The following is a 27,493-nucleotide window of genomic DNA, read 5'->3' on the forward strand; positions in this document are numbered from 1 at the left end:
TAGCCCTCGCAACCCATGTGTGTGGACCTTTATATCGTGTTATGCCCCATCCTCCACCAAGTTTCTTTAGCCTTGCCGCGCGTAACTGCCAACTACACCCATATTTAGTGTTCCTACATACGACTGACCAAACACGCGAACTTGACTCAGCAACTTCATATTCTCGACTGCAATTCAAAGAATACTGTTTAACTGCATTAATTACATCTTCCTTCTCTTGAAACTCCAATATTGTATTAAATTCTGTACCACCTACCATTCCAACTGTGTTACCCACTGATCCGATCCAATCTGCTGAAACAGGGTAGTTGGCTCCCACAGTAAACTGAAATGCTTCAGGCACTTCGATCATTGCCTCTTCCTCACAATCGTCTTGACCGAGTAGCCCATCACTATCTTCCTCTTCTGAAGGGTTGGACTGACAATCATTTGTTGCTATCGGTATGTCAATGCTTTCAGGTAGTGGGACATCTGAATGACTCAATACACGAAAAGACTCCATAACTTCATGTGATGGACCAGCCTCATCATAAATACTTGCGCCGAGACTTGGTTCGAATGGAGCTTCAGACAATGCCTGATTCGGAACATACACACTTTGTCGATCACATTGTAGAGTTGAATCACCAAACGGTTGAGAACTTGGAGCACATACACTGTGACGACTAGGCAGTATAAAAGGATCACCAATTAGCTCTGAAGTAGGAGCATATACACTATGCCTACCACTTTGCATAACAGGTTCATGCAGAAGACCCAAACTACGATCACAAAAACTTCGTCTACCACCCAGCTCTGCCTCCTGAGTACATACACTTCTCCTACCCTTAACTCGATATTTTCTAGTTTTCACATATAGCTGAGGATAACTTGTACTTTCAACAACAGCAATACTATCAACAAGGGCACGTATATCATCACCATCTTTGACCTCCATACAATAATAATGGATGACTCCATTTGACATACAAGGCAATCTGTATATTATATCAGATATAATATCATCTGATCGGAGCTCCAATTTCTGGCTTATGGACTCAACAAGGTCACTATACTCAAAATTCTCTTGCAAAAACACTACCGATGCGACCCTCCTTCATAATCTGCACCGTGCTCACCCTCAACGATCCTGCCTCCATAGCTAACAAGGACTTTTATTCTTGAATTCATTCTACAATAAATAAGTAATGGTACACCGAATTTTAAATAAACTATAATTTATAAACATAAAGAAATTCTCAACAAACAAAATATCATAACACGTTTTTTTAATTAAACTAATGAAATACATTATTTTTTATTTTCACATCTCTTCAATTAATATTTTTCATTAATTTAAAATTCAAATTTATTGTCAAGATAAGGTTATTTTAAACACATCAAAATTTTATTTAATAATAAACTAAATGTACTAATTACATTATGCTTAATAATACTTAAAAAAAAAAAGTAAAAACCTATACAACTAAATTACTAACGAGTTATAATACAAATCTAATATAAAAACTACATAGGATACAAACACTATATATTTTCACTACATTATTTAATATGTTTTTTCTGAGCTTTATGGATGTTCTTGAACAAGACTTTTTTGAAAGGCAATGATTTTCTTGATCAAGATTATTTTAAATCCTATTCAACTGAGATTATTTGATAGATCCTGAGAAATTTCCTAATTTTGAACCCATTATATGTTAAGAAAGAGGCATTCGTCCAAGGTAAAATAACATTTGTTTATTACACAGCTTGTTTTAATTGAGTTATAAGGGAAACGTTATTCGATATGAATACAATTTTTTTTTACAACTTATGATTTTCTGGTTTTTTTTTTTGCTAAATTTTAATATAACAAGAAGCTCATGATCACAATTATCATGTTCGTTTCATCCTTTTTTATTTCTTTTTGTTATTATTGTCATAAGCATTTATTAAATACTTTTGATCTTGTTATAGGAAGCCAAAAAGGAAAAGTAAGAACGAACAGAACATTATAAAGAATTTATAATAAACGATTATAAAATAAAACAAAAAAAAAGACTTATAAAATTATTAGCATCCTTGCATAACTGATTAGCACAATTTATGAAATTAACTATTCAACAGAAAAATCCATCATGCCAATTATGAAAACAACGTTGCTCAATCACTCAACAGACCGTAGAATCAATTAAGACATGAAGCAAGTTCTCCTCACTAAAATTGCTACATCATTATACCCTCTGAGTTAGGTTTATAAGAATCATGCCTTTGCATAGCGAAAAATAGCAACAATTATTGAGAACTCATCTGCTTACGGATATTGCACATGAAACATCCTTACCGGTTCTTAATTCATTTATTTAAAATTTAAGCAACCGATACCGGAAGATAAATAAATTTTTAATTTACTTGTAGAAATGCTCTCGAGATAAAAAAATTACCTGTTTTATCATGATTTTGCTCTTCCTAGCTTGTTCGCAGCCTCAATTGCTTTGAAAGCTTTCGCTTCAGAGCCTCGCTTCACATTTATAAAGAGAATTGATGCACTACGCATGTTAATTAATCACTGTTCCTCAATTAATCAATTTGTCCTGCCAATTTGATTCCGGCTCATTTAATCAATCAGCAGGATTCCCGTAATATGTCAGCGAAATTTCCACGCGCTGTATGTCAGCGAAATTTCCGCGATTAAGATTCGATTTGATTTCTCTTTGCATGTAGCCGCGTCATGCAAATTAAACTTGTCCACAAGCGGAGTGCGAAACCAGATGCGGCACAATATAAAATTAATAATTATAATTTTTTTAAAAAAATAAAATTTAAGCAAATGACATTAAAAAAAATTACCGGGATTTAAATCCCGGTAATTCATCATATCCGGGATTTAAATCCCGGATATTCATCATATCCGGGATTTAAATCCCGAAATTTAATAAAATAAATTTTAAAAAAAGAACCGGGATTTAAATCCTGGATATGACCCCCTCTCACCTATATTTGTAAAAAATTTTAATTTTACCTATTTTTGTAATAACTTTACTGTTTATATCTATTTTAAAAATTTTCCCGTTGAAACAATGCCGGTTGAAAGTTTCGAAGTCCCGGAAACGTATTCCGACCGTTCCTCCTCTACCCTTATATTGTGCAACTAATTCGAAAAGTCAACTCTGCTCAGGATTCACCATTCATGACAGGGTGCTCGCATCAGTTCTGACGCATTAAATCACTGGAGTGGTTGGAGGGGAAACATAAAAAAAACGTGCTGAGTCTTATTTTGAAGATTTCAACTGTATTAAAACTCTATATAATCCATCATCTTCCGTGGCATTGGCAGCCATACGAATACGCTCCATGGAAGAAGAAGCCTCTAAGAAGCAAAAGAGGTGGCGGCTAAGAGGAGGGTACCGTCGCCTCCTCTCGCGGCGATACTCCCCCTCGAAGACGAAGGAGATACAGCAGGAGGATGGAAAGGACGAGGCAGAGAGGGTAAGGAAGGGCAGCAAGGAGATCGACGCACACCCTGTGATTAGAATTCTGGAGGCGCCATCGAAGAAGGCAACGTCGAGGCCGGAGTTCTTGAGGTATTTGGAGTACTTGAAGGAGGGTGGGACGTGGGAGCCCAACTCTGAGAGGCCCTTCATCTACTTCAAGTAGTCGTGCGAGCGTGTGTATTGTTTTAGCTTTGGATTTAGCAAATAAATATAGTCTTTCACGAAAGTTTCTCTTCGTCTGGATATCGAAACATTGGATCACAGAATTTTAAAAGTTAAATACACTGTTTTCATGGGGTGATGGTGCCAAACGATAACTTGCTGACTACGCAGCAGGTGCGAATCCGACCCTCGAGTTGCCGTAGTCGAACACTGTGTGATAGACTCCCATGAAGACGTCTCCCAAAATCCTGCAGCAGTCGCAGGTCAGAGAACCCATGACACCCAAAACTTGAGCCATAAATGCAAAAGAATGTACCAGAGAGGGCCTCGTGGTGGAGGAACGTCCAAGGCTGTGAACCCGCTGATGCACTGTGCCTGAGCCCCCTCGCCAATCTTGAGAATGTACTGCAGCATGATGAGTGACCATAAGAATGAGAATGACCATAACTGAAATTTGTGTGGAACCATTGAGAATGACTATACCTGCTCTGGTGTGAGATCAAATGTCTTGGCACCGATAGTGAAAGAGATGACAGGCATGGAATCTAAAGCGGTGCAATCCACTGATGATTCTCCCATGGGACTAGGCAGGCGTTCGCAGAGCTGAACGTTGCTTGAACACATGAATACAACAAACAACTTTAAAATTGAGGCTCACATGGATGAAAGAGAGAACCTGACCTCATTGACATAATTCAAGATTCCTTCTTCTGTCTGGTTTCGCAGTAGCTGGTTCTGCATCCATACGACTGCCATCTCGCAAGAATTGCACATAGCTTCATTGTTGAAATGTGCTGAAGCATCTGCATTCTCACTGGCTACACTCTCAATGACAGTGCTGCGTAAAGAATGTACATAAAATACAAGATTTTATGTGAATAACAATGGGAAAGTGAACAATATTATGCATTATTAGAATACAAAATCGCCAAGGAATAACCACTAACCTAACTCCATGAGTTCCATCAAATGCACACAGACCAATCTGAGAGCAAACTTTGTTTGGCTTTGTCTGCCAAACAGATAAGTATTAATACGAGACACAAGATAACTCGATCATGCAACTCGGTTAATCCTATCAGACCTGTAACATCAGCAGTTTAATAATTTGTTTCCCGTATTGTGTAACTACTGTTTTGCACTCTTGAGAAGCAACACCAGAAGCTCCAATTTGTTGATTAATTTCTGCCACGGCAGTCTGCATAAAAAATGGTATCATCATAATCAATCATTCTTTCCGTCAGTAATCAAGGAAATATGAACGCAAAGAACAGAAATTAATGGTTGATAATTGATGGACAAAATTGACTCAACAAGCATTTTATTGCTATCATACCGTTGGCCCAGCGATCAAAGAAGTTCCAGAATCTGCAATTGCAGCGCAACCACCGGCACAATAGCCTGACCAACAAAAGGCACTTCATGATAAATAAGCCGTTGATATTACAATACCCATTAACAATAAGATAACTCAATTGATTTGCTGTACCAGTAGATTCATCATCAATAAGTAGGTCTCCCATTTTAAACTGCCAAGAGTTATGTAATGCATCATATAACTATACTTGCACTATTTGATGTCATAATTCCGACTCAATACAAAGCTAACTGAACGGAGAAGAGTTTGAGATATGCACCTGCCAATAACCTTTCTGAGTAACAGGAGCATACACATGTTCACCCTTATAATGATTTGGATCTACTCCCCCGAACACAATTTCACCTCCCTCACCATCCTCAGCATTTCGGTTAAACCAGAATGAGAAGACAGGTTCTCTGATAAGTTTCTGTTCAACCATATTATACCTGCCAATAGAATGGGCAATTAAACAAATTTAGGCATAGCCTTGCATTGCCAGCAAAAAGTGATCAAATAAAACATTTGCATTATAAAATTAACAAACAAAATATGGCAAAAAAATTAAAAGTAGAGTAATTTTTTTTACCAAAAGTATTGCAAGTAGAGTAATTTTGATTAAAACTACTATAAAATAGAACAGTGAACTAAAGTTGATTGTGCTAATTGATTTTAATTATAAAAAAATTGTTTCAATATTTTATCTGGTTTGATCAGAAACAAATATCAGAATTTAGAAATAGTTAACGAGAAAAATGAACTCCATGCCAACCAATAATCACCAAACACTGTAATTGGGAGCAGGAAGTGAGTTATAGGCAAAATACCACACAGGCACAGCATCTCCGACTGATATTTCCTTAAATCCAAGTCCTAGTATGCCATCAAATTTTGCAACCAGGAATGTGAGACCTGGCTCCTTTGTGGCTTCAATAAATTCCTGGATGAATAATATCACAGTCCACAATCTATGAAAAATAGCCACAGAAAGCAACGGTTAAAGAAAATACAGAAAGGTTATGAACCTGATCTTTAACAATTAGATCACCGATTGAAACATGATCTTCACTAAAAAAACCTGATATTGCTCCTGTTCCATAATGGATGTCTGCAGATTTACCTATTCATGGAAAGCAATGTAGAATTAGAATCTCTTCAAGATCCAAACCAAATTGTACCAACCAGCCGATGCATGCAGATGATAACAAAATTGAATAAATTAAAAGAAGAAGAGGAGGAAAAGGTAGACAAATTTTACAGTGCTGTCACAGGTGACTTCAGGAGAGATAAGGAAAGGATAGAATCAGCTCTGGCATCATAGGATGCTTATTCCATATTGGAAAAAACAAATTAAACCACGATAATGCTTCCAAATACTATGAAGTTAACTCTTAAAAGACTTATTTTGAGCCAGGCTATTCCAAACACACAGTGAAGATGATTTCTAGTATGCAGTCAATATGTGCTATTGTACATTATCCATCTGGAAAGAATTCTCGTTTAGTGTGCTCCTCGACTACAATGCCCAGAATAATAATTCTTGAAGCTATAATCAGTTTAATATATGAAAAAAAAAAAAAAAAATCAAATTCCACTTGTTTCTTCATATGCATGAACTACACAGTATATCATTTTCATTTCCACAGCAGCCAATTGTAGTTACGCTAGAATAACTAAGCAGATATGCAGTGGAGCGATGCAAAATGCCATAAGCAACTAAGAAAGCATGATGGTTCAAGAGAAATGTTTTTCATGCTAACGACATACCATTCCTCTGATAAGTGCTCGATAGTTCTGACTTGTACTTCGGATGAAAGTAGCAAGCGAGCTGGATTACCATGAAATTTGGATTGTTTCAAGAACCGCAAGAAAAACAAACAAAAATAAAAAATCAACCGAAGTAGGACAACTCTCACCGAAAAGTAGCACCGAGAAGATGGAACCCATAGATTCGAGCTACCGGTATCGAAGATCACAGTGAACTTCTGCGGAGGAGTACCAATGCCAATCTCCCCGAAGTATTGCGCGTTCATATAATTCTTGAGCGAAATAATATCCTCATCTCCGTTACTCACAACACTACTCCTCACTCCAAATCTCTGCCACATCAAACCCTTTATTTCGTTCTTCGAAAACCGCGTCGCAAGCCTGCTATTTTCATCCAATGGTTTCTTCCGCAGATCAATTCGAACCAATCCATCGGAGGCGGACGAGACCGGGGAACTCAGATGCAGCGAAATGATCGATAGCATCAAAGGAATCGCAAGGCCACCACGCACAATCCCCATTATTGCTGACGAATCCCAACAACAGATCCAAATATAATGGATAAACCTTAGAATTTATCAAAGAAACTTCGATTTTTAAGCGGAATCGAAACTAAAACACCATCCCTAAGAAAATATCCTCGATAGATATAGTGGCAAAAAAACAAAAACGAAAAGAACAAAAAGAAAATGCAAAACGAGATTCGTACGCCAGAATAATACACACCTTTACCGATCGAAGAAAGGATCGAAATAGATGAGAGAAATCGCTGAGGCTAGCGAGACGAAGAGATCGGCTCCGCAAAGAGAAAAAGCTTCTCGATCTTTCAACCCTCCGAAGTTCTCAGAAGACCATCAGATCTTCACGCACTTATATAGAGCGAGAGCCGTCCATTGACGCAACGACAGACGTTCCGTCTGGTTAGGTGCTTCCCATAATGGGTTCAGGATCCTATGCAATTGTTCCGTAGCTAGATTCAGTTCTGACCGTCCGTATTTAAATTATCCCACTCAAGACCACAGATGGAAGCATTGGAACATGCATAATAATATCACATTTGGAGAGGATCCACCATCATTTGAGCGCGGGCATCGGAAATCGTTGTTGCCTTACGCTCGTCATTTTTTTCCCGCATCAAATTGCGAACGCAAGCTGCACCGAAAGCCTGCAGGATGTTGCCACGTAATAACTCCTGCAAATCTAACGAATACGAATAACAGAATCGACTGCGATGGCTATCGAGATCATTGCCAAGGTCGACACCCTCACCACGTGAGCTGCGAAGAGAGACACGTGACTAAGTCGCAAATAATGTGACTAATGTAATGTGATTATGGTTTAGTAACGTATCGCCACGAGAGAAACAACTACTCCAGTCTCCAGCATGAAAGTGTGTTCATAGAAAGGCGTTATGGACTTTGTAGCAGCCAAGGCGTTATATATTGGAACGCAAAGAGACCCCCAAATTGTCTCTTCACGCTTATGTTTGAATCAAAGTCTTGTCAGGGGCCCATCGCCATGTGAAGAGTTATTCCGATTCGCTGAGACAGATATAAAACAAGCCCATTTCGAGCCCTAGTTCTGCGATTGGATCCCCAAATTTTAATCCGGTGGGAATCTCGGCGGGCAAACATGGCCGAGGAAATCGAGATCGCCACGCAAACCTCGACGCCGGAGGGAGGCGACACCGGGTATTCGTGTTCATTTGCTCTTCCGCTTTCTATGATTCTTTTGATGGAATTCAAGCTTGCTGTTTTTTTTCTCCTTGTTTTTTGTTCATTCGTCTGATTACTTGTTGCGATTTGCGGAATTACCTGGTGGCGTCTGCTTACACCTGAGTTTTATTTGGAGCACGATGAAGTCAAATGGAAGTTCCTTTAGTACTGATTTTGAATATGCTTTTTCTTGTGTATCTGATTTTATTTTTAATTTTTATTTTTATTTTTTTGTCTTGATTTACGCTACACTGTGTCAAATAATATTTTGCCTGACGTTAACCATTCATTATAGATTGACAGAATGTCAAGGGCAAATATGAAGTTCCACAGCTTCTGTTGAATGATACCTCCAATCCGGATCACTCCTTACTGACTAGTTTGCTTGATTTTTCACTTAGATGCTAGCAATGCCTATAGCCGTTGCAAATTGGATGCATTTATGTCAGTAACGCAGGGGAAGTTGCAAATTGGAATTGCAGCTGTCGTTGTTTTTTAAACAATGTTCCTCAGCAACCCCGCTAACCATAGACATAAATGGTTTTGTTCTTCTAGCCGCACACGAGAATTAGATCTTATATATATATATATATATTTGACTCAAAAGTGCTCACACATGAGCAAGTCTTGCACACACGCCTTCATCATACTTCGAAGGAAGGAGATATCTGTTATTGAGATAAGTACTCATGGTTCATCCTTGATACTTATTATGGACAAAGGATGCATTTCATGTGTGGCATTGGGGTTTTGTGAGCTCGTCAAAGAAAACTCACTGATCTCATGGCGGACATCTGACTTCTCTCCTTCATGATCTCTCCACCCATGTGTTCCATGTCTTGTTTTCCCCATGATTGTCAAAATGAGTTAGTTGCCTTATTCAGCTCAGAACCTCAACTTCATGTCTCGTACCAGTATGTTTACCAAACCCCTCAGAATTGGAAGATGTAATCCGGAGGTAAGATCATGTATAATTTTTCTAGTAGATTAATATCCCTATTACTAGCACATTTATTCCTGTTAGGATATCCTTTAAATTCATAGTACATTAAGTATTGGTAAGTAACAGGAAATAAATTCAAATCTCAGGGAACCCATTAAACTAAAAATATTTAATTTTACTAGCTTCTTGAATAACTGTCTGAATTTGTTTCAACCATGGTCTAAAAAGAAGTCTATCTGGCTGTTTAGGAGGTTTGGCCAAGGGACCACTTTTTCTATCCCATACATAGTTCCTATATTTAGCCATTCAATCAATCCATGTGTACAATATATGTGGGTTAGGCGAATATATGTAGAGCATAGCCAATTTAAACGAGTGAAATAAACCAAATTTGTTTTTTTTTTTTTTTTTCTTCTTCTTTTTCTAAAATAAAAATTGATTTCTCTTATACCAAAACCCCTTTCTATCCCTTCATCCCTTTCTCACATGAAAACCTTCATTCTCTCTCGTGCAGTTAGGCTGCAGATAACCTGTAGCAGGTTTCTTCATCTTCATTCTCCTTCTACTGCTGTGATTTCTTTGTCTGTCACGGCAATGTCTTCCATCTTTTTTTTTTCCATCTCCTCTCATATTTACAACTCCTTTTAAAATCAGCTGCTAATAGTTGCTAGAGTTTACAAAAATATTCTGCTCTCCGAGATAAATCTCCATCTTTTTTCTCTTTTCTAGTTCTCAAATCTTCTAAACATTACAATTGTTTTCCTTCAAAATTGCTGCTAAAATAATTGTTATAGTTGTTATGTTATGTGATTTCTTGTATTGTGAATGATGAAATTGTATGTGTCAAAATTTACTCATCAACTAATTACTTGTGAAGTTAGTTTGATTGATCAAATATAGTCATTGTAACTTTTAAGCTTAAATATTATTTTTGTGCTGATTGCATATGCCTCCACATATTGCATATGGACTATGTAGTGTGTTGACCTCTTGCCATCTGAATATTTTTAAAAATTTAGGTTTCACAGTCATTCACTATGCCTTATAAACTGATGAAAATCTTCTTATGCAGGCATCTGCAAGACTATAAATATATTTTATAAAAATATATACTCAGCTTATTTCTTTCTTTAAGTGTCTGTTTCTGGAGTTGATTGATAAAAGAGATTATATATAGTAGCTGCACATTTTCCTGACAGTGATTTTTCTCATATTTTAACATTCCAGACCAGTTCACTGTGATTCGCTGTACTCGTTTCCATGATATTTCCTTTATCTCTATCTTACATTTCTATTGTTTTAGCCTTTTTTATTTGACTTTATATGTTCTAATTAAACCTTCATCCCTTGCAGGCAAAAGACTTCCAAGGGCATCATGTCAGACATAAAGGTTGATGATGTTTCCAAGGATACTGAATTAAACCAAAATGAGGAGGTCAATACCATGCCTTCTGCAGAACAAGAGGTGATATTATGCTCACATTTTGTTCCTTTTTAGTGCCTAAAATGATGGATGAGATTATGCATATTATTAAACCCTGAGGACTTATTTGCTATTATTTTTATTACTGAAGTGGCATTTAGCTGTTAAAATGTGACATTATTGTGTTGCTTAAATGCTTTGTTTGTTTGCAGGAGCAAGTGATAAAGAAAAAATATGGAGGAATTGTACCCAAAAAGCCACCATTGATATCCAAGGTATGATCTCTTTATTTTTAAAATGATGAGTAAATTTGGTATTGTTAATATGACTCGAGTTTTGAGTCCATTAATAGTTATCATTGTGGCTGATACTGGTTCTGACTATAGTTCACAGTAGAAATAAGAAAAACAAATCTTTATTGCAGATTAAGAAAAAGTTACTGCATGTTGATGCTTGGAAATTTCTTCCTGGTTTGAAGTTTAAGCCATTTATAAGTTTGCTTTGAGATCTGAAATGTTACACTCCAATCTTTGAAAAAGTTTGTAAGACCAACTACTACAAGATGGTTCAACTAAGAATTCTAGGTGTCAAAAATTGATCTGAATACTAGGCTGGTTTTACTTGGGTGGAAAAATCCAAGGGGAACAAAGGGAAGAGGAAATTACAAAAAAAATGTACTGCTTGTCTGCTTGATATGAAATTTTACAAATCTCTCTTTTCCTCCCCTTCTTCCTTATAGCCTTTCTTCTAGGTGGCATTGAGGGAGCACAACTAAATGTTTCAAGTGAACACAATCTGAATTAACCTGCTTAACAGTACACATTATTTTTTAAATTTTCCTGTGGATAACAATTCAACAAAATAAAGATTTCTTTTTGTAGGATCACGAGCGAGCTTTCTTTGACTCTGCTGATTGGGCATTAGGGAAGGTATTATTATCATCTTGAATTTTCATTTTCTAAGAGAGGAACATCAGCGGTCAGCCATTCTGATATCGATGTCCTCACTGCTCATCCATGTGATATTGATTTTCATCTTTTACTTGTGCTTCACAACAGCAGGGAGGGCATGCTCAGAAACCCAAAGGTCCCCTTGAGGCACTTCGACCCAAGCTGCAGGTACCCATATTACCAAAGACTGTAATACTAAGTCTTCAAGTTGGTCTGACTCTTCCTTGTCAAGAAATGAATAAAATTTTACATTGGAGGATGCTCTGATCATTGAACTAGCAACTGATATTTAATCAATAGTTCTATTTTCTTATTTGTGTAATTTTCTCCAATCTCTAGCCCACACCTCAGCAGCAGGTACGTTCCCGACGCCCAGTTTATGCCTCAAGTGAAACTGAAGGTATGTGTTTTGGTCTATCTCATTATTTTTTGCTGTCCAGCTGCAATCTTGTAACTGATAACATCCTCTTTCAGATGGAGATAATGCTGCTTCCGAGGGAGCGAATGACAATAACGATGGCAGTGATCAGTAACTTCTTAATGCGGAGTCTTCCAATTGAGAATTTTTCTTTTTTGATGAAGTACACGACCAATCCATTTTTAACTTCCTCTAAATAAGGAGTGCACATTATCTTGGATTTGGTACGATTGGCTTGCTGCTGAGACTTATACTAATGAACATAGCATCTGTGTTGTTAAAGGTGCACTTGTAATATGTATCCTGATGCCAACTCAACACAAAATCCTGCAACTTATGTATCATGTTAAGACCTTCCCAGGGTCTGCTTGATGTTAAGTCTTTCCAACTTGTATCATTTTCAACATGAAACTTTATTATTTTTTTTTAATCTTAAAAAACATCTTGTTTGTATGTTGATATCATATTATATGGACCTTTACATCTTCCTCTTCGTAGATTCCTCTTGGTAGGTTGTACTATTTGTTTTCTAAAAGATTTCTCTACATTTGGACCCAAAATGTGTTGAAACGATGAAGGACCAGGCGACGCGAGCTTGGCTGACTCATGGAAGTTTTTCCACGCTGTTTCTTCCCAGAAACGAAACGTGGCGATAAACTGTGAGCGTCTGAAACAGCGTCCTCCAATCCATTGACTTGTCGAGTTTTGATTGGTTGTCTTCGCTAACGTTTGTCTGCGTCGGATTAAATCGACGCCGAGATCGGATCGGAAATTGGGCTCAGCAGCTTTTGAAATCTTGAAAGGCTTTGTGCTTACCGTCCAACAGAGGGACAAATGGGAACGCGCGTCCTGACGCCCTCCTCGGGACACGTGGTCAAATAAAATAAAGAAATGGTCCCATTTCTATCGTCGCCTCTCCCCTCCCCTGCGTCTTCCTTCTCCAACCTCTTCCCCTCTCTCTCTCTCTCTCTCTCCGCCAACGAATCCGTAGCAGAGGTAGCGAGCAAATCTGAGTTGGGAGGGGTTTTGTCGGGAGGAAGGGAGAAATCGATTGCTGGGTGTTTGGTTTTGAGGTCCGACGCCTTTGTAATCAAAACTATTCCGGTTTTCCCAAAACGATGGATTCCGATCTCTGGATCTCTCGCCTTGCAGCCGCAAAGAGGCATTACTCGACCCAGCATCAACAGAATGTTCAATCAGGTATCATCGGATCGTTCTTCCTTGCTCTTGCTTTTTATTGTTTACTTTTCTTCATCGGATTGGGGTAGAAATTGTTTGTCTGATGGGGGTTTTTTCTTCTTTGATGTATTTGTTTTTGTCCCTCCTGAGAAATCCAAATTTGATTTTGATAGATCGTTTGAGCATCGACGAATTTGAGATGGAGGAGGAGCTCCGTCCCGATTTCACCTGCCCGTATTGCTACGAGGATCACGACATCTCGTCCCTGTGTTCCCATATTGAAGAGGAGCACGCGTTCGAATCTACTGCTGCTGTGAGCATCGAAAGCCATAGCCTTTGAACAGAGAAGCTATTCTTTTTCAGTTTCCCTTGAATGCTTATCCATTTTCGCAAGCATGCTGTGGATAGGCAATAATCATAGGCGATTTATGCAATAGTTGGATACATAAAACTTTATGAGACATCTGGAATTAGTACTCCCTTGATATATAACTGCAGGATTTGGTCATATGCAGATGTTAGCTGACAACACTTTTGTAGGAAGAAAAAAATGAATGGATATGGTATGGGATGTCAGATTATGTAATTTCTGGTTTGCTCTTATGATATGAGCTTTTTATTGTATGTTTGACCTTACAAATGATTTGTCTACCGCATATTTTGCCTGATAAATCCCAGTGCCTTTGTCAACCTCACACCATCTTTCCTGCTCCTTTCTTGAAGAACTTGTTTTTGCCTCTATTGCTGTGGTAAGCATCAAAAGACAAAAAAAGACTAGCCTGCAGATCAGTAAAGACCTTTTTTTTTTGTGCATTTTTGTGATGCTGCAAATAAGCATTTAAATGCAATTTATTATAGGGTTCAACAAAACCATTCCAGTCATTTATAATCAGAAATTAGATATTATTGCAAAAATTGATTGTATGCACGTTGTTAGTGAAAATACCAAGGAGAAAAAAAAGTAGAAAAGAGGTAATGTTAAATTGAGTTGATAGATTTCTATATGCATTTAGTGTTTGCTTGTAACTTTTTCAAGTAGAAATGCTTTATCTGGTATATATTATGCCCAATAAATTCTTGTTACAAGTCTAAATGTGGTTGTCAACTCAATGTTTGAATAAATAAATAAATAACTACTGGGCAATTATGTTGGTTATTGTTTCACTTTTGTAGATGTTGCAGCTTATGCTTCGAGGGTCTGATCTGAAGTATTTAATTGTTTATATCTGTTCCGTTTTACAGGTTTGCCCGATCTGCTCTATTAAGGTTGCAAAAGACATGCTGAATCATATCACTCTTCAACATGGGCACATATTCAAGATATCCTTCCTGTTTGATTGCATCTGTGGCATTTTATCATAAAGATTTTGCATTTGTTTCTCTTAACAAAGGATTACTTGCAGAGACGTCGAAGGTTACGCAGATTTGCCATCCCTAGCAATCAGACACTTTCTCTTTTGGGGAGGGACCTTCGTGAGGCTCATCTGCAGATTCTTTTGGGAAATGCTGGTCGTAGAACAAACAACAATGAGGAGTCCAACATAGCTTCTGATTCATTTCTTTCATCACTTTTTATGAACTTTCCAACATCTGAGGTAGAAGAATCATCAAAGCCATCCACTGATGACAATGCATTTCTGAAAACGGAATCAGATCTACCCTCTTTCATATCCGGGTAATTATTACATTTATCTGTTGTAGTTTTTATGTCTGATTTAAGTTTCACTTCTTTATCTCCAAATTAATTCTTAGTGGCATATGGTCTAATTATAGTGGAAAGGTGGACATTTAAATACTATTGCAAATAAATGTGAGGTTGGTCAAAATAATGGTTTAGCTTAGATCCTGTTGTGAAATTTATTTGTCAATTAATACTATTTGGATTGCAAATCTCAGGGATGGTACTTCAACTTGAAATGAGTTCCATCTTTCTGTTCTTGATTGGAAAAACAACTGCATAACGATTCAAGTCTATATTATGATTCTTATTTTAGTTTACCCATAATTCATGATAAAATGAATATTCTTTTGTTCACTTCTTATAGATTGGTTTTTGATGAAATTGAGGAATAGAGAATTTGCATAAAAAGTTGACGAGCATATTGAGTTTCAACATCATAGAAGGCATATATTGACATTATTAATGTGTGGTTCAAATATAAGATTGTAGATGTTTGTACAGATAGATTTTGAACCGTTTGTGTTAGAGATGTGCTACATAACATTGTTAGGTAACAGAGGAAGCGTTTCTCTCCTGAAACACTATAAATAGTTGAACGAGGATGAGAATATGTAGTGCTATATAACGTTATTCATTTGTATTCTGATTCTTATTCATAGAAACTACAAAGTATATTGTTAGCTTGTCCTTATCGAGAAGATTTTATTATGCAGCACAATGCTAACAAATGTTATCATTAGTTCTCATTGAAAAATTTTCTTAACAGTTTGAACTCTTCATTAACACACGAGCAAAAGGAACAAAGGCGAAAACAGGCCACAGTTCGAGCAACATTTGTGCAAGACCTACTTTTCTCCACTCTTTTTGATGATTAAGGAAACTTGCAGATGAGATTCCGATAAGAGTACAACACCAAGGTTTCCAAATCTCTAGTACATTTCATTGCTTACACTGAATCCTAAATTATCACCTAAATCAGGGCGTGTATTCGAGTCCTAATGGTTGTACATGCCAAAATGGAAACTCACAGTCCTGGAAGTAAAGGTTAAACCTGCACATCTTAGACCTACCTTTAAGTCCTTAGGACAATCATACTTATATATTTATTGAATAGAGGTCCAACTTACAAAATGCAGCATATGGTTTATCTTTTTTTTTGACTTGCAGTTCTTTTTTCGCATACTTTCTTAGAAGAAAAGGCAATTGCGATGAGTAGATTAAGAAATCTGCAATGGTTGGAAACCTGCTTTATTTGAACTCAATTCCTAGTGCTGAAGCAAATTGTTTACACACATCATGAGATTAAAGTACATATCACTTTGCTGATGAATTCACAAAGTTGGAAACTGATACATGCTACCAATGGAACCGAATCCAAAGATCCTCATCTTACATACTACAAACAAGCTCCAAATGTGATCCATGAGTTCCAAAGGCCAACAACACATTGGCAATCCCTTAAAAAAAACATTCTGTAACACAAACAGCAAACGAACTGATAGGGAAGAACAGAGCGAGGGAGTAAGGGACTGATGATACAAACTGGTGTCGCCTCACTTTTGCTGGTTCTTCTTCCAAAGGTTTCCGAACATCCGCACGCCCGTACCCTTCTTTCTCCCACCGCCGCCATCCTCGTCGTCCACGTCATCTCCATCTGTCAACGGTGATCCCCAGATGCCGTAGCCGCCACCTCCGACGTGTTTGTCCATAGACCTGCAGCGCTCCGCCACCTTCCTCCCACCCATTTCATCACCTCCGACCGCATCTCCAGTTGCCAGAGCTTCTGCCGCGGCTTCGGCCGCCTTCCGCCATTGTTCGGTTTGCACCTTCAGCCGCTTCAGTTCCATCTCCAGTGTTGCTTTGGCTCCTTCAGCCGTCTCCAGTTGAGCCGCCAGCTGCTTCTCTTTGGTTTTACTTTCTTTGAGTTGTTCCGCCATTGAATTCAGCTTTGCCGTGATTTCTTCTTGTTTGGATCGAGCAGAGTCTGCAATTTGCTTGGCTTCCTCCTCTGCTCTGGTCTTAAAGATTGCGTTTTCTTCCAGCAGGATTGCCACTTCCTTTTCCTTCTCCAAAAGCTTGGCTTTCCAGATGCCGATTTCATCCTCCTCGTTCTTCTTCTCATCCTCTTTCTTCCGCTCTTCTGCTTCCTCCACTGCTGCAGCAGCACTTCCATTGTTCTCGCTTCTCTCTGTTTTGTCGATCATTGCCTTCTTCTCCTTCTTCTCCCCCTCTTTCTTTTGCTCGCTGTCAGCTTCATCCTCTGTGAGAACGGACTCAGACGGCACTACCACTTCAAACACATCCATCGTCGCCGGCGAAGTGACGCTCTCCTCTACTGTGTCATTTTTTCGAACACCTTCCGGTTGAGAATCCCGAGAAAGAGCAAGCTGCTCCTCTTTTCTTTTCTTGGCCAAGGTAGCAGCAGGGACACGCTTCTTGGCCTTCGCAAGGGCTCGCTCCGCTTCGCGCTTGGCAGCTTCCGCCTCGGCAAGCTGCTCCCTCAGCTTCTTGAGCTCCACCTGCGCTTTGCTCAGCTTCGTCTCCAGTTCCGCCGCCCTCGTGGTCCGCTTCCTCTGCTGCAAACAACAACAGCTACGTCAGAAAACGGCAAACGCAGAGCAAGGATCAACCTTCCTCCTCGCTTACCTCCTGTGGTCCCCCGCGAGGGGACACCTTTGCGCCGCCGTCGACGGCCGTAACCGCCCGGCGGCGCGCGCTGTTGGCCTCGGAGCAGGCGGTGCTCCGCAGGTGCAGCGGCGCGCGGGGAGACGGCCTCTGTGGCGCGTCCGACGATCCCCTACTTCCCATCAAAACTCCTTCCTCGCTCGCTCAACTCCGCATCAAACAGCAGCGCAACAGACAGGGCGTTCGACGAAAAGTCCCCCTCACCAGGACCCAGGCGTTGCAGTCACCCCAGCTTTTAATGGCTCCTCCTCTCCTTCCCAAGGCTGTCTGTCTCCACCCTGCCCATGTGGTGGACGATCAACGGTCAAAATAAATAGCTGCAGAGAGGAAGAAGCAGCGGCCAGTAAAGAGCACAGATTTCAAAGACCTCCTTCAAATTTCAAACTCTGGAGGATGAGGCAGCGCGGACAGTAGCAGCGGACATTAAATTAGTACACGAGTGAGCAGAGGATGACAGTGAACGTTAGGAACGAGAAGCACTAGCATTAGCACATGCAAGCAAAATTGGAATGGCTTTGTCTTTGTAGGGTTTTCGACTACATTTTCCCCTATAGTTTATCAGATTCAATCATTCAAAGCAACAAATTACCAAGACAAGAACACAGACAGGCTTGGATACTCACCTCTACAGAAAGAACCTTGTTTCAAGCAAGATGCGTTTTTACTTCACTACGATGGACTTGGATAGTTAACAGCATATTTATAGGATTATAGTAGAACGGTGGGGTTCCTATGTTGTTCTAGGCATGGGAGGAAGAAAAAGGGCGTGGATTTGGAATCCGGCAAGAGGACAAAGGAACCTCCCTCAAAAGCAGGCAGCCTTTTCTATTCCCTTTTTTCGGATTCTCTTCCGGTCACAGTCCGGTTGAAATTGGCTAAACATGGACGGAGTACCAGAAAATATTTTATAAAAAATCGTAATAAATTTTTTAAAATTACAATTTTATTTTTATATAAATTTTAAAATCCATATCGTCTGGAAGAATCACAAGGTCCACTATGTTAACGCTCAGATAATTTTTAATGAAGTATTTAATGAAACAAAATCCTCACTGAAAGAACAATCAATTTAAAAAATCTTTTGAGAGAATTGCCATGAAGATTGATGTTTTGCAGGCAGTTATGCTTTCTTGTCAGCTCTTCTGTAAAGCGAGTGCACGCTTACAGTATCTCGGTCGATTCCACTGCTCCATGAAAGAAACCTGTCTCCCTCTTCCTTTAGGATGATAATCATTTTAGAGAGGATTAATCAATGAAAGAAAGGCTTGAGTTTTACTCTCTCCTAGGGATTTCAGGCATCACATGCATGTAATAATCACTCTCAGGTTGTTGGGCTGGCCTTATTCCTGTCAAACTTGTTGATTGAGTGGCAAAAGGATTTATCTGATTACTTATCTGATTCCTGTCCAGAAATTGACATAATTTTCATTCAAAATCAACGTACAACCTAACAATACAGAATTTTATTTTTCATAACTAATACCTGCTTAAAACATAGAAAGAAAGAAAAAAAAAAAAGAAACAAAGATTCTTGGATTTCGAGTCTCTGGCCTAATAACAGGATCAAAGATTGTTAGACTGTAAACTTACTGGTCACACATTAAATAGATGCTTCAGCCATACAGAGTTTAACCAAATCAATTCTTAAGCAAAAGAAAGGCAACTTTGAACAAATTCACCTTCTTTTACTTGCCTGAACAGCAACTTGAATAGCTACTAAATGACGATGCTGAGAACTCGTAGATCTTAGCTTAGCATAGCTTAGATATCACAATTTAGATGATGAGCATTTGATAAGATGCATGATCTAGATGTACAAGCCAAACCGTGACTGCTGTTGAGAAAGCCCTCCCTCTTTTTATCCAACTACAAATAGCCGTCTGAAGATGAAAAAAGGAACTATGAGCACACATCTGAAAGAGGATGTTGCAAATATAAATATAATAGACAGTGCTAATATTACAAATTGGAACCGCACATATGTTCTTACTTTAAGAATAGATAAACAGAACTGTTTCATACTCTTATAGACAATAAAGGTACAGTGGTATTGCATAACACCTAGTCTAATAATAACTCCCTTAGGACAACAGAGTAAGTGACAAATAAACAACTAGCAAATACAAGAGTCATTAAGCTCTTTATGAGTATTTATGCAAATGGAAAACATAGTTCCAATTTTGTTGTCAAAGAGATTCATCTGAGACGGTTTACCAAAAATAAGAATAAAATTTGTCATGATACACGAAAGAAACCAGTACTTCTGATGTGAATAAATAGGTTAACCATAGTTGTCTTATGAACCTCATTGAACCCTCTGCAATCCATTGTTCTTAAACAGGGGAGATAGATCAAAATTGGATTGAAAGGTGGAAACCAAACCAACCTTGATGGGAAACAATTCACTCTCCATCGTAGAAATAGGAGAGGAAAATTAGGTAAGCCTTAATGCATAAATGGTAGTTGTTCTATCAAGCTCTATATGCAAAATAATTAGCCATATAGTTTTAGTGCGGCATTGCAAAGAGTTCAGCAGAGGAATAATACTCATGTATTAACTTTGATGATGAAGAATGTAGGGAAAAACACATTAATTTGACATATGAGCAACACATAAACGTACCACAAAGTGTCAGTGGCGTTTACAAACTAAATGACTGCACATTCACAAGATGTAACTAAATGACACCAAGACTCATTTGAATCCTTTTTTGTAAAGGTAACAAAAGGATATATCACCAATACCAGCAACACTCAAATATAAGAAAAGTTCAAATAAAAGTATACTTGAATATATATACACACACACACTAACTGCATGCATTACTGATGAAATCTGCAACAAATTGGTTAAGCTACCAAATTGATTTCCAAGTTATGAAATGATCATATCAGGGAAGAGTAGTAAGAGAATGGCGTGGCTAATATCCAGCAATTCATTTCTAGAAATGTAAGAACAAAGAGTTGGAAAATCCACAGCAGCAAGAAACTCCAGCTCGTATGAAGAGAAACTAAAACTTGGATTTTTAGAAACATAATAAAGATAACTAAAGCTAAAAGGTGACGTCTCTTACCGGTGCCCGATCTTTTGGCGCGCTTGATTTTAGCAATCTGTACTTGTGTGTCCACGATGAGTTGCATTTTCTGGAATTCGAGTGTCTTCGTGAACTCCATTCGTTGCTTCTCTAGTTCCATCATCTGCCTCTGTTTTGCTCCTTCCACCCTCTCATAGATCTCTGCAAACCTTGTGATCGCCCTGGCTAACTCTCGAATCCCGTTTCCTTCTCCTTCCTTCGGCTTTTTCCAATCTTTTGCCGATCTTGAGGACGATCTTGACGGCGAATCAGATCCCACCTCGTCCTCATCTTTGATGTCCTCTGCCGCAGCCTCGGCAGCTGCGGCCGCTCGCCTCAAGATCGGATTGTCCACGGATAACGCCGTGGCGGCCGACCGCTTCCCCTTTGGTTCCGCCGAGCGCACGGCGGTGGCAGCAGGCAACAGGGAGCCCTTGCGGTGGAAGGGGAGCGGAAGGGCGAGCGGCGGCGAGGAAGGGGGCTTCTTTGGGGGCGGGGAGGACCCAATGAGGACGTCGAGACGGATGAAGAATGGCCACTGGCTTTCGGCGCCGGCGGAGATCCGGGCCTTCTCGACCTTGTACTTCTTCTTCAGGGTGTCGATCCGGTTCTTGCACTGGACGTCGGTGCGGGCCGGGCGGCGGCCAGCGCCTGAGCGAGAGTTCACGGCGTCGGCGACCTCCTGCCAGTGCTTCTGGCGCAGGTTCCCGCGATTGAGCTCGATGTAGCGATCGCCCCAGGCGTCGACCAGCACCGACGTCTCGCCTTCGCTCCAGCAATCCTCCCGGTAAGGCAGCGCCGGATTCGGTGGCTTCGTCGTCGAATCCATCTTCCCAAACCCTTATCCCCTTATCCTCTCCCTCTCTCTCTCTTTCTCTCTCTCTCTCTCTCACGTTATTTGGTCGTCGTCGGCGTTAGGGTTGGATGGGGGAAAGAAAGAGAAAGAGGGGGCAGGTAAAAGAGGGGAGACGGCGAAGGCGCCGGCTGCGCGTGAGAGGCACGTGCGGCGGGACGGCGAGGGGGGCACGCTGGCGCCTGCGGTGGATGATAGGGTGGGTCCACGGGGACGGACCATCATCGCCGTTGGTCATGGGAAACGATTCGGGAGGGGACGGGGGAGACCGGGTCAACATCGTCGACGACGTCGTAGCGCGAGTCGTTCGAATCCGCTGTTATCGCGGGCTTCTTTTTTTCGTTCGTAACGGGGTTCCTGCGCGCGGTGGCGGAAGGACAGAGGCGATGAATTCGGCGACGAGTTGCGAACTTCCCAAATTGGCCCTGCCCGCGAGGCTACGTGTCGCTGATGGAGAGGGTAGAATTGGGATTCGAACTAGCACACTAACAGCGCGTGGTCATCCGATGACAGAGAAGTCAGAAGAGGACCACCCACGCCGGTTGTCGTTGTCCTCGGTGCTGCTGAAGAAAGGCGAAGGTGATCGCGCAATAAAAGCAAAAATAAAAATCCTATTTTTGATGGTTTCTGTTCTCCGCAGTTGAACGCTTGACCTCGCGTGCCTCAGGCGTGCCGTCGGTTGGCTTTCTCCCCAAGGAAACTCTTCCTTCTGGCCTCCTTGTTTCTCTCTTTAAAACCCTAACCAGCGAAGGCGGCATCGTCGATCGGTTTCGATCAGGGGTGGGTGGAGGCGCTATTGCGATGTCGGGGACTGGTCCGATCTCGCAGGATTGGGAGCCCATCGTGCTCCGCAAGAAGTCGCCCACAGCCGCCGCCAAGAAGGATGAAAAGGCCGTCAACGCCGCACGCCGCAGCGGTGCCGAAATCGAGACCATCAAGAAGTGTATTCTCTCTTTCTGTCTTCGGCTCCATTTCCTTTTAATTTAGGCCGGCATAACTTTGTCGATTCGTTATTTATTTGTATGTATTTCGCAGACGATGCTGGAACGAACAGGGCTTCTTCAAGTAGCAAGCCTCTGAATACGAGGAAGCTCGACGAGGAAACTGAGAATCTTTCTCGTGAGTAATTCATATATTTACTTACTTTTGCTGGCTTCCTGAATTTGCCATGATATTGATATTGATTGCTTACATTTGATTGTATTCGTTGTAAATTAGAAATCAAATTGTAAGTTTTGATTCATTTCCTGGATTAAGCCAACATATGAAGAACCCATATAGAAGATATCATGAAAGAGGTTTCTTCTCAGCCATCCAACTGTTTTTTCCCCTTTAATTTCTTTTGTCAATTAATAAGGTTGAAGTCCCAACTCAACAAGAACTTGAACTATTGCAATATTTTGGTCCTTGAACGCTACAGTTTGGTGCATGGTCACATTGGTTGCTTGTTTGATTTCGGCTAGCTTGTCTTACATCAAAGCAACAATTTAAAGATTCCTTTCCAAATGTATTTACCTCTAAGATATCCATGTAACAAGAAGGAAAGTGGTCTTGACCATAGTTACTTGCCATCAATATCAGTTATTCATTTCTCTTGTTGCTATCATTCAGCGGCTTGTATTTGCAAGTAGAATAAAAATAATGGATATCAGTTATCAGTTGCTTGCTGTTGATATCAGTTTTTCTGTTCCATTCTGTTGAGAATACACAATGATCATGCCACAAACAACTAAATTTTCTACCACCTGCTTATTTCAAAAATTTTCTTACCTTCTACATCTCTTTTTTTTTCCGAAGATGAACACGTGTCAAGTGAACTGAAGAAGAATCTGATGCGAGCTCGACTGGACAAGAAGTTGACGCAGAGCCAACTTGCACAGGTAGTACGTTAATGTTGCCTTTTCACTTCGACTCATTGTGTATCATATCTAACAAATCACAGTGCATAAGTTATTATGTTAGGTTGACTTTCTATTTCAACTCTTATTGTGTATCTTTATCTAACAAATCATACTGCATCAGCTAATCAATGAGAAGCCCCAAGTGATCCAAGAATACGAGTCAGGAAAGGCTATTCCAAATCAACAGATAATTACCAAACTTGAAAGGGTGCTTGGAGTTAAACTGAGAGGTAAAAAGTAAAACAGGACACCAAGAACTCACCGATGATCAAGCCTGTGGTAAAAAATGTTTCATACGTAGTAAATGGATTTGTGTAGCTGAGCCACATCTTCAGTACGTGCAAAATGTGTTTTCTTTTTCCTTAATGTGCTTGCGAACTTAGTGTATAAAAGGTTGGAGTAACTGGTTTGGTTGTGTATGATATTTTGATAATAATAATATGTTTATTATATAAAGAGTTTGATCAAAGTGACATTAATTCACCGCAAGACGTAAATTTAATTTAATTCAGGGAAATATAATCTTGAATAAGATTATAAGAATAACCAACCAGTAAGATTAAACCCTACCTTCATCACTTGCACCCTGAATTAAAGTAAGTGCATCCATGTACATGCCTTATAAAATATAAAGGTAATATATTAAGTGATTAATTAACCAAAAGCCATGTGATGAGTAATTCTAATCAATTAGTTTCCCATCATAAATCCCGTTCCTAAATTTGCAGCCCAGAAATCAGCTGCGTTGTCTTTCTCTACTTGCAACGTGAATGAAGCAGGCACCAGGCACAGTCCTCTGCTCCTCAAGTCCTTCTCTTCCTCCTCCTCTTCCTCTTCCTCCTATTAAACTCTTTTATTAGCTAGAGAGGGTTTTAGCTTGAAACTAAATAGCAGGGAGACATTAAGCTTACCAGTTGGAGGTGTCTGTGGCTGTTGGTATTGTTCCTTGATGCTCTGCCAAGGTACGGGGAGCTCAGAGCCTGCATCAGGTAACGAGGCATTCTATTCTAAATTCCCAATCTCTGAAACACACGCTATGCATACATGCATGACAACAGAGAAAGACAAGAGTTGGGCACAATTACAAGAAGAACTCTAGCTACACAAAAGGTGTGGAGGTCCATTAGGTTTCAATATTCCATTTCATTTTTTTCAGCAGCTTTTACTGCACGCGTGCTCCCTACCTGGTCCTCCATCTCATCGAAACCCAGGCAGTGTTCCTGCAGCTTGTTACCTGATGGCTCTTGTGTGTGTTCTTTTTAAGGGAGGGAAAGATGGAGAGAGAATAGACCTGAATTTGACCGTGGAGGAATCTGATGTAGCCAATGGCTTCTAGTAATACAGACGCAGTGTCAGTCTGAAAGCAAAAATAGACTCATGTCAGTGGTAAAGCATACCTCGCCATGATACATATTGGAACTGCTCCATTTATCCGTCCATACGAGTTTGTTTCCCCGGTAGAGATGGAAGAAGAAGAAACAATATTTTCCTTGATAATTATTTTGCACCACAAACGAAGGGATATTCAAGATTTCCCCTTCCCCTTAAACATTTTGGTTGTGCCGGCCATTGAAGATAATAGGTTAGTTAATTAGTTCTGTGTATGGTAAACATGGGCTTCTCTCACATGAGAAGACTGTTCTTCTAGATAAGATCACGAACCTCTAGAGGTTGCTCAATTAAAAGACTCTGAGGAGCTTATTAGGAGAGGCAAGATTAATGAAGTAGACAAATTAAATTCCATGCAACGAGGCCAAAAAAAAAACTCAGACAGTGGAAGAGAGAGTGATTGAGAGTTCATCGTTAGAGTTTATGATGATACAACGTTTTAGGTGGGGTATTTGAATGATTAATACCTCAAACAAAAGGTTTCACGATCTGTATTAGCTCAAACTGTAGTGTATAATTAATTCATGGATTTACTGATAAATAATACCTACCTTCCCAAATGGAGAAACTAGCTGATGTAGAGCTGCTATTCGATCTCCCAGCTTCTCCTTTCTAACCTGGCCAAAGAGATTACATAAACAATTAAAAAAAAAGTTTACATAAAATATTCAATTTACTTTTGTAGTGCTAGAACAATATCTATGATCTTGTGAGAGAGGAACCTTGAGAGGTGACATTACTGAGGAGGCTTGAACCCTAGCCTTCTTGAAAGATGCACCACTATAGTTGCCATTCCACTTAACATGGCAATTAAAAAAATGCAAATCAATAAGCAAAAATTCCTCTGACAAAGAGCAACTAAGAGCAATTAACTATATGTATATATACGCATAAATTAACCCTAAAGATCAAGGAATACATATATAATTCTTGCCTGATCAGGCGATGAGTGATCTACTTGGTGATTTTGCTTTCTGTGTGTTGGTCTGCTGCCATTTGAGAAGTCCAAAATATTGTTGCTGCTGAAGCTTGTAGTGACGCAAGACCTAGGAGAGGAGGCTGCCACAACTTGGGTAGTACTACTCCATGGAGATCTACTTGCTCCCTGATCATCTTCTCGACGAGGATCTTTAAAATGGACACAATCATTGACACTGTAGCCATGTTCTTCTTCGTCTTCCTTGAGTTCATGATCACTCAAACCTTTAGCATCAGTAGATGATCCATATATTGGAGCATATGTGCAGCCTTCCTCTACCAAATTCCCCCTACCATAAATATATATATATATATATCGATCACAAGTCCTATATATTATCTATATATATATATATGCATTTGTTCAAGAGAGTAAAGAGATAAAGAGGGGTGTCGAAGTATTACAGCAAGAGTTGGCTCCATGAGTACTCAGCTGGTAGCTCTCTTGATCTGAGATCATGGCAAGGGATCATGGGGTTAAGTGTCTTCAAGAACTTTGGAAATTTCATGGGGGAAGGCAAGGAAGCAGTGGAGGATAATAGATTAGGCATCTCCTGAGGTGGCATCATCATCAGGTCATTGATGCTCCACTGCAAGCTAGGGTTTGGTGATCTCTCTATCATCATTTGCTGCACCAAGGAACTCTCATGTTGATGATGGCTGTGATGATGAGCTCCTCCTCTATTCATACCTAGAAGACTCTCCTTAGGGTTCAATTCTTCACTTCTAGGTCAACCCCCTTGGATTCTACTAGTTTGCAACAAGGCTTACAATGGTATGGGGGAGCCTTATTTTTCTTTTTGTTCACCTTCCCTTCCACCCCATCTTTTGATTAAATAATATATGTTTTTCTTCTAACTTTCCATCTTTCCCTTTCTTTTTCGCTTGCTTTTGCTTTATCACAAAGTTGGCAAACAAAAGGTGGTGGCAGCTTCATGAACAGTGACTCATTGAGAGAATGTTTTAGGCAAGGTTAGCCCTTGATTTAAGTAAAAGCTACATGATTGTAGGGTTTAGAGTTAGACGTATAGATGTGCATATAGATCTAACTAGCAAAGCTTAACTCCTTTAATTGTCTATATATATAGTTGAAGAATGACAAAAGATAAGTTGATGCTAGAGTGAAAACTAATCTATTAGGTGAGAGATTTGGACCACCTATATAAAGAATATTAGTCCATATCACTTTAGATTACCTAATTATATGTTAATTATTCTTCTTTTCTTATAGCTTCTCGTGATGATCAACTCTTTAATTGTTTATTAATGCTGGTTTTTGAGAAACCTTGTGTGTCATTTTCTTATTGTACAATGAGAGCCAGACAATCAACTAGATTTAATTTTTTTGACTAATAAACTAAGAGAACTTCAACTCAGTGATATCTTATAGTTTTAAAACTATAAAAATAATATTGAATCTGTTCTTTGAGCATCAAATTCGACACTTAATTCCTTGCTTAGAATAACAGCGGGATAATGTTTAGCGGGATAACCAAAGCTTTTGGCACCAAAAGAAAGCAGAACTGAAGCTTTAACCAGCAGAGA

The 27,493-nt window shown here is 39.6% G+C and overlaps 8 protein-coding genes across 14 annotated transcripts; 4 read left to right on the forward strand and 4 right to left on the reverse strand.

The window, feature by feature from the left end:
- Positions 1–3,333: 3,333 nt before the first annotated feature.
- Positions 3,334–3,636, forward strand: LOC122009671. The gene has a single exon (XM_042565924.1). The coding sequence runs from the start codon at positions 3,334–3,336 to the stop codon at positions 3,634–3,636; it is 303 nt and encodes a 100-aa protein (XP_042421858.1).
- Positions 3,637–3,754: 118 nt separating this feature from the next.
- On the reverse strand, positions 3,755–7,604 carry LOC122007932 (aspartic proteinase oryzasin-1-like). Its single transcript, XM_042563469.1, has 14 exons — positions 7,486–7,604; positions 6,909–7,285; positions 6,760–6,820; positions 6,018–6,112; positions 5,820–5,932; positions 5,273–5,441; positions 5,125–5,164; positions 4,972–5,036; positions 4,720–4,833; positions 4,583–4,647; positions 4,317–4,473; positions 4,119–4,238; positions 3,952–4,040; positions 3,755–3,883 (listed from the first exon to the last, which is right to left on the reverse strand). The coding sequence occupies exons 2-14, from the start codon at positions 7,278–7,280 to the stop codon at positions 3,799–3,801; spliced, it is 1,545 nt and encodes a 514-aa protein (XP_042419403.1). The 5' UTR covers positions 7,281–7,285; positions 7,486–7,604; the 3' UTR covers positions 3,755–3,798.
- A 657-nt stretch (positions 7,605–8,261) lies between these two features.
- Positions 8,262–12,672, forward strand: LOC122012113. Of its 2 annotated transcripts, none has more exons than XM_042568566.1 (7): positions 8,262–8,450; positions 10,771–10,882; positions 11,053–11,115; positions 11,722–11,769; positions 11,902–11,958; positions 12,130–12,190; positions 12,265–12,672. In XM_042568566.1, the coding sequence occupies exons 1-7, from the start codon at positions 8,392–8,394 to the stop codon at positions 12,321–12,323; spliced, it is 459 nt and encodes a 152-aa protein (XP_042424500.1). In that variant the 5' UTR covers positions 8,262–8,391; the 3' UTR covers positions 12,324–12,672. The 2 variants fall into 2 exon arrangements, with proteins under 2 accessions (XP_042424500.1, XP_042424499.1); XM_042568565.1 differs by having other exon boundaries at positions 8,268–8,450; positions 11,899–11,958.
- Positions 12,673–13,110: 438 nt separating this feature from the next.
- On the forward strand, positions 13,111–16,203 carry LOC122011955 (protein DEHYDRATION-INDUCED 19-like). The gene is made up of 5 exons (XM_042568397.1): positions 13,111–13,408; positions 13,561–13,700; positions 14,630–14,707; positions 14,785–15,062; positions 15,835–16,203. Exons 1-5 carry the CDS (start codon positions 13,327–13,329, stop codon positions 15,941–15,943), a joined length of 687 nt encoding a protein of 228 aa, XP_042424331.1. The 5' UTR covers positions 13,111–13,326; the 3' UTR covers positions 15,944–16,203.
- Positions 16,204–16,365: 162 nt separating this feature from the next.
- LOC122011950 (interactor of constitutive active ROPs 4-like) lies at positions 16,366–18,514 on the reverse strand. 2 transcript variants are annotated; one of them, XM_042568388.1, is made up of 4 exons: positions 18,377–18,514; positions 18,121–18,301; positions 17,715–18,031; positions 16,366–17,641 (listed from the first exon to the last, which is right to left on the reverse strand). In XM_042568388.1, exons 3-4 carry the CDS (start codon positions 17,874–17,876, stop codon positions 16,622–16,624), a joined length of 1,182 nt encoding a protein of 393 aa, XP_042424322.1. In that variant the 5' UTR covers positions 17,877–18,031; positions 18,121–18,301; positions 18,377–18,514; the 3' UTR covers positions 16,366–16,621. The 2 variants fall into 2 exon arrangements, with proteins under 2 accessions (XP_042424322.1, XP_042424321.1); XM_042568387.1 differs by having other exon boundaries at positions 16,366–17,644; positions 18,377–18,512.
- Positions 18,515–19,152: 638 nt separating this feature from the next.
- On the reverse strand, positions 19,153–21,958 carry LOC122011953 (trihelix transcription factor ASIL2-like). The gene is made up of 2 exons (XM_042568394.1): positions 20,828–21,958; positions 19,153–19,633 (listed from the first exon to the last, which is right to left on the reverse strand). The coding sequence occupies exons 1-2, from the start codon at positions 21,654–21,656 to the stop codon at positions 19,620–19,622; spliced, it is 843 nt and encodes a 280-aa protein (XP_042424328.1). The 5' UTR covers positions 21,657–21,958; the 3' UTR covers positions 19,153–19,619.
- Positions 21,959–22,051: 93 nt separating this feature from the next.
- LOC122011954 (multiprotein-bridging factor 1a-like) lies at positions 22,052–24,037 on the forward strand. Of its 2 annotated transcripts, none has more exons than XM_042568395.1 (5): positions 22,052–22,259; positions 22,321–22,623; positions 22,716–22,799; positions 23,478–23,560; positions 23,703–24,037. In XM_042568395.1, exons 1-5 carry the CDS (start codon positions 22,067–22,069, stop codon positions 23,820–23,822), a joined length of 783 nt encoding a protein of 260 aa, XP_042424329.1. In that variant the 5' UTR covers positions 22,052–22,066; the 3' UTR covers positions 23,823–24,037. The 2 variants fall into 2 exon arrangements, with proteins under 2 accessions (XP_042424329.1, XP_042424330.1); XM_042568396.1 differs by having other exon boundaries at positions 22,348–22,623.
- A 98-nt stretch (positions 24,038–24,135) lies between these two features.
- LOC122011952 (transcription factor bHLH68-like) lies at positions 24,136–26,836 on the reverse strand. Of its 4 annotated transcripts, none has more exons than XM_042568391.1 (7): positions 26,354–26,835; positions 25,905–26,238; positions 25,693–25,767; positions 25,522–25,587; positions 24,873–24,938; positions 24,493–24,561; positions 24,136–24,406 (listed from the first exon to the last, which is right to left on the reverse strand). In XM_042568391.1, the coding sequence occupies exons 1-7, from the start codon at positions 26,635–26,637 to the stop codon at positions 24,272–24,274; spliced, it is 1,029 nt and encodes a 342-aa protein (XP_042424325.1). In that variant the 5' UTR covers positions 26,638–26,835; the 3' UTR covers positions 24,136–24,271. The 4 variants fall into 4 exon arrangements, with proteins under 4 accessions (XP_042424325.1, XP_042424324.1, XP_042424327.1 ...); XM_042568390.1 differs by having other exon boundaries at positions 24,136–24,421; positions 26,354–26,832; XM_042568393.1 differs by lacking the exon at positions 24,873–24,938 and having other exon boundaries at positions 26,354–26,836.
- Positions 26,837–27,493: the final 657 nt, after the last annotated feature.

This window comes from Zingiber officinale, chromosome 8A (assembly GCF_018446385.1).
Source record: "Zingiber officinale cultivar Zhangliang chromosome 8A, Zo_v1.1, whole genome shotgun sequence".
Classification (NCBI taxonomy): domain Eukaryota; kingdom Viridiplantae; phylum Streptophyta; class Magnoliopsida; order Zingiberales; family Zingiberaceae; genus Zingiber; species Zingiber officinale.